Source organism: Lagenorhynchus albirostris, chromosome 7, assembly GCF_949774975.1.
Source record: "Lagenorhynchus albirostris chromosome 7, mLagAlb1.1, whole genome shotgun sequence".
In the NCBI taxonomy this organism is placed as follows: Eukaryota; Metazoa; Chordata; class Mammalia; order Artiodactyla; family Delphinidae; genus Lagenorhynchus; species Lagenorhynchus albirostris.
In genome coordinates this window covers 68,027,784-68,038,375 of record NC_083101.1, presented here as the reverse complement: position 1 = coordinate 68,038,375, position 10,592 = coordinate 68,027,784, and the positions used below count along the sequence as shown (strand labels likewise).

The 10,592-nt window shown below is 50.8% G+C and overlaps 1 protein-coding gene across 2 annotated transcripts in view; it reads right to left on the bottom strand.

Annotated features, from left to right (window-relative positions):
* Window positions 1–8,148: 8,148 nt before the first annotated feature.
* Window positions 8,149–10,592, bottom strand: part of ADAMTSL1 (ADAMTS like 1) — a 1,031,718-nt gene continuing 1,029,274 nt past the window's right edge. For both annotated transcript variants that reach the window (XM_060155110.1, XM_060155111.1), the window contains one exon: window positions 8,149–9,423. In XM_060155110.1, the coding sequence (XP_060011093.1) occupies window positions 9,317–9,423 (107 nt within the window). In that variant the 3' untranslated portion in view covers window positions 8,149–9,316. The remainder of the gene's footprint in view (window positions 9,424–10,592) is intronic.

Sequence of the window (10,592 nt, the reverse complement as noted above, 5' to 3'; positions counted from 1 at the left end):
ATGACGTAGAGAATGATTCAGGTCCACGCCTGGCTGGTAGAAATGGGGGCAATGAGTAGACTACACTGTGTTGCTCATTGGAGGTGGAGTGAGATTAACAGGGAATCAGCATGACTCCAGAGCATTTGGGCTGAGTGCCTGGAAGGATGGAGTTGCTGTCCGCCGAGGTCGAGGCGGGCTGGGATAGGGCATCTGAATGCAGGACTGCCATTCAAATGGGAAGTGAGGTGCAGTGAGGCCTTTGAAGGGGCTCTGCAGCCAGACAGGCCTGGCACTTCCACTTACCGCTGTGGTCCCAGTGTGGTCCCTGGTAAGGGGTGACTGGAATATCCTAGAATTTCCAGACATGTTTCCTCTTTCTGCCTCTCCTTTCTCCACTACAGCTTTTAGGGAGAAAGGGGTCTTTCCTGAAGTACAGAAGGAAAGATCCTCTGAGTTACCAGGCACCGGGATGGGTCAGGTAATTGTCATTGTGTTGGGTGCTTTGAGGGAGGGAAAGGGCAGGGAGTTAGCTTGAAGGGTGGTGATGGCTTCCTTGAGGTTGTAGGTATGATGCTGAGGTGGGACTCCCCTCACCTCTCCCCCTTCCCTCCTCTGTCTCCTCTCTCGCCAGCCTCTCCAGCCACAGTTATCCAGATCTTGTCCTTTAGGATTTCTTCGTCCTTCTATCACGTCATGCAGTATAGTCTTCCGTTGGTCATTGTCGTCTTTATCCCCACCCATCATCATCTTTTCAGCAAAACAACAGATCGTTTTAGCACTCTATTTACAAGAGGAGATGTGGTAAATAAATCTGACAGCCTCCATATTCGTCCCACCCTGGGTGCCAGGGAAACTCCCAAGGGAGGAGTAGGTGGTGGGGGGTATGGCGGCCAGTGTTCCATGGCTCATGGGAAGGTGACAAGGGGAAGGAGGATGGGCCCTGGAGCCTTCAAGGAACTGAGGCCAGTCACCCAGAGAAAGCAGCCAGAGATGAGGCTGGGCTTTTGCAGGGTGCCTCAGGACATTTTAAGGAGTCTGTCCCTCATCCTGACAAAGTAGGAAGGTGGAGAAGGCTTTAAAAAAACAGAGGACTCGTATAACCCAAACCGTCTTTTGAGAATATTTCTTTGTGAGTGAATTTAAGCTGTTTTGGCTGACCAACAATTTCCAGGTTATCTTGGTAAAATGGGAGCTCCGTTAAGAGAGGCCGGAGTTCTGTGTTTCCACCTACACAGCCTCACTCCCTAAGATGGTGTGTTTCAGTGGAAACCATCTCAGACCAAATCCTGGCACAGGCATAAATGCTCGCCAACTGGCCCAGTGCTGCCACATAACCTGCTCTGTGAACCTGAATAAATCCTATCATTACAACCCTAGGCACTCTGACAGTTACTCCACGGTGGATGTTCTTGTGGTAAGATCAGCCAGAAACTTCTCTGGTCAGATCAAGCAAGGGTTGGGTGCGGGGAGTGGGGATACACAGGACCAAGGAGAGCTCTGGACTTGCAGCTCTAGGCTGCTGGGTTTGCTGGATACTTAGATGGTTTGTACAAGGGCAGTGGTGCTTGTGTACCCTTTGCAGTCCTCTAATATAGCTAATTTCACTGGTGTGTAATTAATGAACTTTGTGTAATTAACAAACCCTCTGGTGCAGATTTAGATAACGATATTTGAAATGCTTGCCGTGGTCACTTTTGGAGGGTAGATTCATGAAGAGGTAATTAAATTGTTAGCTAGCTGCCCCCTAGGGTGTAGGGCTTTTTAAAAAAGTATTTATTTATTTATTTGGTTGTGCTGGTCTTAGTTGCTGCAGGTGGGCTCCTTAGTTGTGGCTTGCCGGCTCCTTAGTTGCAACACATGGGCTCCTGAGTTGTGGCTCTTGGGCTCCTTAGTTGTGGCACATGGGATCCTTAGTTGTGGCATGCATGTGGGATATAGTGCCCTGACCAGGGATCGAACGCAGTCCCCCTGCATTGGGAGCGTGGAGTCTTACACATTGAGTCACCAGGGAAGTCCCAGGGTGTAGGTTTAAGTTAATTTTACACGTATGCACCAGTTTACGTTGATGTATTTGCAGGTAGTATAAGAAGAGTGCTAGCTGCTATATGGGAAGTGGATTGGAGGAGACTGGACTCCAGTCGGGATACCTTTGTAAAAGCCCCAGTGAGAGAGGATTAGGAATAAAAGGAGCGATCCCTGGCTTGCTGACTGGACAGGACCGAATGAGGAAGAAAGCTGGGCTGGAGAATCCCCCAAACTTGGAAGAGTAGGGCACGTTGGCGTTAGTGGTGGGATGTGTCTGCTTTCTTGGTTGGACTCTGAGCTCCTTGGGGGCTCAAAGCAGAGACTAGGCTTTCACCCTGTGTCCTCAGGGTCCAGCCTGGGCCTGGCACAGAGTTGGTGCTTAGTTAGAGCTGGTCAAACTCTGAGGGAAAGGAGAGGTATGTGATGGGAAAAGAAACCAGGGGGAAGGATATGAGATCAGAAGAGACAGAGGACTGCCTGGTGGGGGCGAGTAGAGTGAGGTCCAGTAGGACCAGATGAATAGGCTGGTGGTTTTCCATCCCAGCTGGGCCCAAGTTGCAAAGGCTAGACCTTCACAAGTGCAAAAGGAGGGGAGGATCTAGGTCATGGGGGTTTGCTCCCAGGTGGTTACCTTGAGTGTCTCCAGTCCAGTAGCGGGGAGGTGTGCAGGTGAAGAAATCCAGCTCAGGAGTGGCTGGTCCGTGAATCTGGCGCCTGCTCTGTGCCCTGGCACTGTGACTTGCTGAGCTCCAGCTGTGGGACAGAGAGCTACCTGGATGACTGGCGAACAACTTCATCAACCCTCAGCTGACCTCAGCTACGTCATTTCCTGGCCCTTTCATTGTTATTTAAAAAAATGGTGGTGGGGATTGGGGGAATAAAACCAAGCCCATGACACACTTCATCACCGCACTCCCTTCCTTGACCATTAAACCTTTCCTAGAGTTGCTCACCTGGTAACTAAGTTGTTCACAGCTTGTCTACTGTCCTTCGTGGGATTTGTAACGAGGTCAACCCTGGTATCACAAAGACCTGGAGGAAGGCTGTTTATGGCATCTTGGAGGGGGAGGGAGCAGGTTTCCCAGGCCTACTTTCTGGTCTGGGTGCTGACTGTGCAACCTCTCAGGTCCTCCTAAGCATTCTGCTTAAGCAAACATTATTTATGTTCGGCAGGAGAACCATTCCCCACTGTCTGCTTTCTCTTCACTCACATAAAACTGCACATTTAATGTCTGTTTACACATATATAAACTATATCTTTAGGAGCAGCCTGGGAAATCCTTGGTTGAAGTTGGATTTTGCCTTTGGAAAACAGAGGTGAGTGACATCTGTATATTGTGTTATCAGAAGCGTGACACATGTGGTTGATGGAGACCAGGTGCTTCACAGAATCCATCTGAGTGAAGCTGTAAACCTCTTGTTGACAGAGAAGGTGACAGCTCAGTTCTTATTAGCAGACGCTTCATTACCCATACCTGCCTTCCAATTTTAGGGGTGGCAGCAAACAGTTGAAAACCTTGGGGTGCTGTGAGTAAGAAGCTAAGATTTGGTTGAAGATAACAGTCTCTGATCAGCTCACACACATTTGACCTGTGCAAGTATCTCCAAGTGGACAGGATGGGTGGGTGGGGGCAGATAACAATTTTAGATTAATCTTAGAGGATTGGTAGAATTCATTGGGTATTCACTTCTTTACTATTCGCTTCAAGGCTTGCATCAACACCGATATTTTCCTCACTGGCAGTCTATGACATGGGTAGATAACCTTCCCTGATTTAACTCACATTCAGTGCATTCTGAGTCTGAATCCTGAAGTCCTTAAATCACAGTTCGTGCATCAAACGAAATGCGGGACAGAGAGAGAAAAAACCAAGGGGGTGTCACCTCATTTTGTTTCCTAATTTATTCTCCCATGGGTAAGCTTGCTAGACAGGTCAGCTTTCATTGGGTTATTTCCCAAAAGCTTCATCCTTCTCTCTACCCCACGATTCCGTTTCTCCTTGTGGATGAATTTGCCTATTTTGGGGAGCCCTGCGGATAGATTATCGAGATCTAACTTGTCTCATTTAAGCTGAGAACCATTAATAAAATTGGGTTATTTCCTTTAGGTTTATTTGCAGGATGAGGTGAGAGGATAATACCATGCTGTTGATGAGAGCGCGTACCACTTGGTAAGTGAGATATCCTTAATTTTACCTTTTACTTTACTTTACTTGTGTATTTGCTCATGAATGACTATTTCTCCATCTTCTTTTTTTTTTTTTTAACTAAATCAAAGGAGATGGGATTTATGTGTACATTTGGGTATTTTGAATTGAGACTATGTTGTACTTTGGGATTATAAAATAATATCTGTCTCGGGAAGTATTTCTGGAAGTTTGTCAGTATTTTGGTGAATGTTTGAGTTTGCTACGTGGATGGATCTGTTTTCTTCCAAGATACAGAGCTTGGTTCACTAATACCTCTCTTGTTTACGCTATTGTCTGGTACTCAACTTTTAAGGAATGACTGATGTGTTTCTCAATTGAAAATGGAAACATAAGCGAGGGTCTCTGAAAGCTGACGATGGGAAGTAACGTGACATAGCAAACGTTCTGCCAGCCCTGCCCGTCATCTCCCCATCTCTCTAAGGTAGCCTGGATGATGATAATAGCAATTAACATGCAGTGAATGGTTCAGTGACATGCCAGGCCCCCTTCTATTTCCTCGACAGGAGTGAACCAGTTCTTTACAACAGCCCTATCCCATGAGGTATCCTCTCTTCAAAGGTGAGGAGGCTGGGACATGAGTGAGCTCTGGTGATTGTTGATCAGTCTGGTCTCGATGGGCCCACAGATTTTCTGAGCTCATCTCGTCAAAGTCCTGGAAACTCCTGAGGCCAAGCAGGGCACTCTCGCAGGAGGCGTTACAATCCTAGGACTGGCTCATGGTTAAGGTTCCAAACTTTTACACTGTGGTTGGTGGCATCTTGGTCAGAATCTCTCTTTTTCGCCTGCTGAATGAGCTTTGTGATTTTGGCTGGAAGATTTTCCAAACGTGCTGTCTGAGCCCATCCCACCCTTTGAGCCTTCCTGGCTTTTCGCTCTGGCGTCTCTGACTCCTTCCCCCCCAAAACCCTCCACGGGGGTCTCTGTGGAACATTGTTTGGTTGCTGGTATGTGAGTATTTATCGCGCTAGCATCGGTCTTTTCTTTAAAGCAAACCCCACAACTCCTTAGAAAATAGTTAGAATTTCAAGAAGAGCTTTCTGGCATATTTTTACGCCGTTCGGCAGAGTGTCGCGTGCGGGGGTGAGTTGCTGGAAACAGGCTGGAGTTGGGCTTTCAGGCTGGGGTCCCCTGGAGCGTATCTCACACAAAGGTCCCTGTGTGGACATCTTCCGGGTCTGGGGACACGCTGCCCTTTCACCAGAGCCTGTTTATATAGAACCCTACAAGTATGCTTTTGTTTCTGCACTCTCTATAGTAGCTTTATTAAATGCTTTAAAAGTAGGGGGAGCTAGGAGCCCTACAGTGCCATGAGAATTGATTTTAGGGGCTGAGAAAGCAACAACTCCATTAAGAGTCCCGCCATCGCCTTCTCCCAACCTCTGAGCGGTAAGAGAGAAAGGTGCCCGCACCTGGGCGGCCACAGCTGCTTGGCTTGCGCACGGAGGAGCTGAGGCCGGCATAGCGGGGAAGAGCAGGGCTCTGGCTGAGAAGCCAGGCTGCTCAGGTTTGAATTCTGGGTGACCTCGGGCTTCTGTGGGTCTCTGTCTACCCACATGTCAATGGAGATGATCACAGGGTGCATGTGAGGATTGAATGTAGGAATGATCTATAGATGGGAGCCCCGACAAGGGCGCACACCCAGGATTTCAGCACGCAGCCACTGCATGCGGTGCATGCCCTCGGGGGTAGGAAGCCTGACCGGGAGTGAGACCCCTCCTGCTCCGAGTCTGCACACCCCCCCACCCCCCACCGAGATGCCTGCACTCGCTCTTCTTCCTGACGGTGCCGTGGCTCCCTTCTTCCCACTACAGGCGTGTACCACGCTTCATCGTGCTTTGCTCTGTTGTGGGTCGCAGATACTGTGTGTATTACAAATGGAAGGTTTGTGGCAACCCCACCCTGAGCAGGTCTGTTGGCGCCAGTTTTCAAACAACATTCATTCGCTCACTTTGTGTCTTTGTGTCACGTTTTGTTAATTCTCACAATATTTCAAAATTTTCATCATGATTACATTTGCTATGGTGATCCGTGATCAGTGACCTTTGATGTTACTACTGTGACTTGCTGAAGGCTCAGGTGATCTTTAGCATTTTCTAGCAAAAAAGTATTTTTACTTAAGGTATGTACATTGTTTTTAAAGACATAACGCTATTATACACTTAATAGACTACAGCATAGTGTAAACATACTTTTTATATGCACTGCGAAACCAAAAACTTCGTGGGAATTCCTTTATTGTGATATCTGCTTTACTGCTGTGGTCTGGAACCAAATCCTCCATCTCTCCGAGGTCTGCTGACACACAGGGTCATAAATGAGATGATTGTCAAAGACAGCAGTAAGCCTCAATTTGTGCACATCTAGCTCCTCTGGGTTCATGGCCCCCGGCTTCCCATGCAAAGCTGCAAACTGCGATTCTTCCATTTTAGCCAAACTCACATAAGTGACTGGGAACCAGCCTCACCCCCCTGCCCAAAACAAGATAGGAAGGCTGAGCTTAATAGAGACTCGGACGACAAGATTTAAATAAATAAGCTGTATTATCTGTACAAAAAATATAAATAGAGTTTTGTGTTTTAGGGGAGGAAGTGCTGCCTTCCACATTCTTCAGCAGCCCTAATAATCTTCTGGTGCTGCCGAGTCACAATTCACAGAACAGACAGTAAATGTACATTCATCTCATGCAAGGAGCACGCTGCTGCCCGCCCCAAACCTAGGTCCTCCAAGCTCACTCTGAAACCCACCTCCACCTGCTACAACCCGACACGTGGTGGAGCTGGAGGACACCTGCTATTTAGGAAATGTAAATATTGGCCACTGGTTTTCCATAGCTATTGAGCTAGATAGTATCAACCACATTAGTAGTAGTATGGAATCTGTCTTGCACATTCCATGCATAACTATTGTGTCACAAACGAATCCCCTCTTATTGCCCTGTCATCCTGTGCTAGCTTTTACAATGTATTCTGTACACAGCGAATGGATCCAGAGTTAAACATCAGGTTCTATTAAAAATAGGAACAATACAATAATCACCACCGAGTTTACAGGAACACAACTGCAGGAAGTTAATAAAAAGTCCCCCAAATATTTTTTTTTTCTGGAAGACAATGTACAATTATTAATATTGCACTTTTTTATACAGGAAATCCTAATAAATATTCACAAAAGATATACATAGAAAACATTCTCTTTTATTTTAAATAAACATTACACTGATTTTTAGGAACATGATTTCTTAGAGCCCATTATTGTGGTGAGGAAGAAAGAACCACCTTAACTGTCCATAGCTCACCTGGGGAGAACACAAAGCGTAATGTCTCCCCCACTAACTTGTACTTCCAGGCTGGCTAGAAAATGCAGCCCTGATGTCAGTGGTGGCCCCGAGGTGTGTGACGTTTTGCGAGTCTGTATGTGAGGGGGCGGTTCGGCTGAGGGGTGAGTGACTCCGGCCACCCTGCTCTGCCCCAGCTGCTACTAAATGGTGGCCACTGGGATTGGGGGGCGCAGGCCAAAATCACTCGCCCCCAAACCGCTCCGCTGAGTGAGCACTTTCATTGACAGTGAGCCACGATGTCGCAGATTTTCAGTTTTGCCACTTTGCTGCAGCCATGTTACTGTAGCTGACGGGCATTCCTGGAGTGCGTATGCCGCCTTGCCCACTGAGTTAGCAAAACCAATGTATTTTAATTCTGGTAGAGTTCATAGTATTTCACTGTGTGGAGGGAATGGGTTGAAAAGCCTTTGAGGAGCATCTGGGAAGCTTTAGTTATCCTTTGGCTTTGCCTCTGCGCCCCATCGCCCCGCCCCGGCCTGTTGTCTGAATACAGGGCAGCCGTCACCGTGCCCCGGGAGGGGCCCACGCAAGCCTGGGGTTCCACAGGTGCCCTGGTTGCTCTCATCTGATGGATACCCTGGCAACTTGGCCTGGGGTTCCACGGGTGCCCTGGTCGCTCTCATCTGATGGATACCCTGGCAACTTGAATAATGGGTTGGTTTTTGGCCAGCTGACCCCAGTCCTTGGCCCTCAGGTGGAGCAGTAAAAACCATATAGGCAGGAAACCCAGCCTACTCATGAGCGAAACACCCTGGCCCAGGTCAGCAGTTCGTTCCGGGCTGGGGGATGCTTGGTTCGGAGACGCCAGGGGTGGCCTGACTGCGCAGCTAGGCCCCGCCGCTGTCTCACCAGCTCTGCCAGGGAGGCACGGGCAGAAGTTCACTGAGCGGCTCGCTCGGGGACCCCTCTCCGCTGCAGGGAGGGGCCCGGGCCCCAGGGCTGTGCCTTCCTGGGGGCAGCAGAGCTGAGCACCGCAGACTCCCCTGAGCCTGCACTGGTACACCAGGCACTCGGGCTCGTGGTTCAGAGCCTCGTGTGGCTGCCCGCTCGCTCCCCTGTCCCCTTCGCTCCCCCTCTCAGGAACTCGCACAGGCTTCTTTGTGCTTCTGTCCCTTCCTTCCCCACTTCGTTTTCTGCATCGCTGTGCGCTTTAGGCCTACTTGGATTGGCTCCCCTTTACCTCCACCGGGGTTTGAGTTCTCATTGCTCTGTGCCCCCCACTGGAAGAGCTGAGTCCTGGGCTGGGTTCTCAGCATGGATGGTGTCCTCCCTCCCCTGCCTTAACCGTCTCCTGCCAGGAGAGATGCTGTTGGCTGTCCGGAGTCAGTACCGATGCTTCACAAACCCTCTGGCATCCTCCCCTTCTGCCTCTCTCTCCGTCTACCGTGGCTCTGGCTCCCTGCTGGCCCCGGGGGGCTGCGCTGGCCTCTTCCTAGGTCTCCCTGGGACCCAGGTTGGGGAGGGAGCTGGCTCTCCCAGGGAGCTCTTTCTGTCTGGCCCGGTGTGCTCTGCAACCTCCGTTAGACCTCCGTCCTTGTCCTGCCCCCTCGTTCTGTCCTCCAGCTAACTGAGAGAGAAGACATGCTGGGGTCCTCATGTCTGGGGAGGGGGAAGGGCAAGGGAGGAGGTTGACGAGGGTGTGTGTGGTGGAGGGTGGAGAGGGGGAAATAAATAAATAAAACGAAGAAAGCTTAAGTTCTGTCCAAGGTGGTTGCGTGAGTCCTCCGTGCTGCCAGGGTAGCGTTCTCCCCGCGTCCTGTCTTCACGCTTTGCCGCAAGTCCCACAGCAGCGAGATTTGAACTGGCTGAGTTGGCAGAGTTTCAGCTGTTTCACCTTCTCACAGTACCTGGTGGTATCTCTGCACTCCACTGGGAAAGGGGACAGAAAGGAGAGGTGAAACGGAGGCTCGGTAACAGCCGTGGCCACCGGGTGCCTCCTGGGGTCTGCCTTGGGCACCAGACACCCGTGCTGGAGGCCTCTGGGCTGGCCTTGCTCCGGTGGAGCTCGGCCACTTGCTCCCCAGGCTGCCAACCATGGGGGCAGCTCAGGCTGCGACTGGGGGCCGAATACCGATAGCCCCCTTCCTTCCTGAAGGCGCTCAGGACCGCCTCACCTCCTGGGCGGGGGGGCCTTTTCCCATGGCGTTTGAGTGTCTGACTGATTGATGCTTTTCCTCCTTGAGCTGCTTCCCAGAAGGACTAAATTCTGCTCCACGTCGGGGTGGTGTGCAAGTGAGGACCTGCCTGGTGGCTTCACCCCCTGTAACGCGAGCCTTCCTTCCCCCCGTGAAGCTTCATTGCTCGTCCTCTCTCCCGAGCCTCTCTACCCCTTCCCCCCACCGTGCCTACCAGAGCGCCGTGGCGTCCTAGTTCGGTATTGGCCCAGGCTGACGTGGATTCGGGCCGTGGACACCTGTGGTTAATATAGTAAGTCTGAACTACTTTCGTGGAACGGTGGTCCTGAGCATGGGGAGCTGACAGAGATGGGTCAGCATCACACGAGAGGACATATACAATCCCACCCCGTGTAGAAAAAGGACTGGCCCTGTTGGCCTACATGGCACGTGCTCAGCGTGGGGACTCTGAGGCTCAGTGTGGCCCTGTTTGCGGGGGAAACGGCACAGCAACATTTAAAAATTCCCTTTTCTTTGCTTCATGCTTTGTCTCCTTCCCTGTGGAGAAGCACCTCCAATTTGTTTTGGGTCCAGAGGAAGAGAAAAATAGATCCTCACCCAGTGGGGATACAAGTGCTGGTGCTGGGCTAAGGAGGAGGGGCCCAGACTTGAGGGAGGAGGGGGTGAATGAGCATCGGATCCCAGGTGCGGCTCCTGCACAGGCCGGCGGGCGCCCACGGGGCTGCGAAGGGGGAGGGTCGGCGGGCCCTCGCTCTGTGAGGCGCAGAGCCGTGATGGGTGCGGGGTTGGCTGAGCGGGAGGTGCTCTGTGCGCTGCTTGGGCGCAAACAGTGCTTTCTCCCCAGGAGCCATGGTTTAGTTGTCCCCTCTGGGTACCAGCCAGACTCCCGTAGGTGAGCTGGAG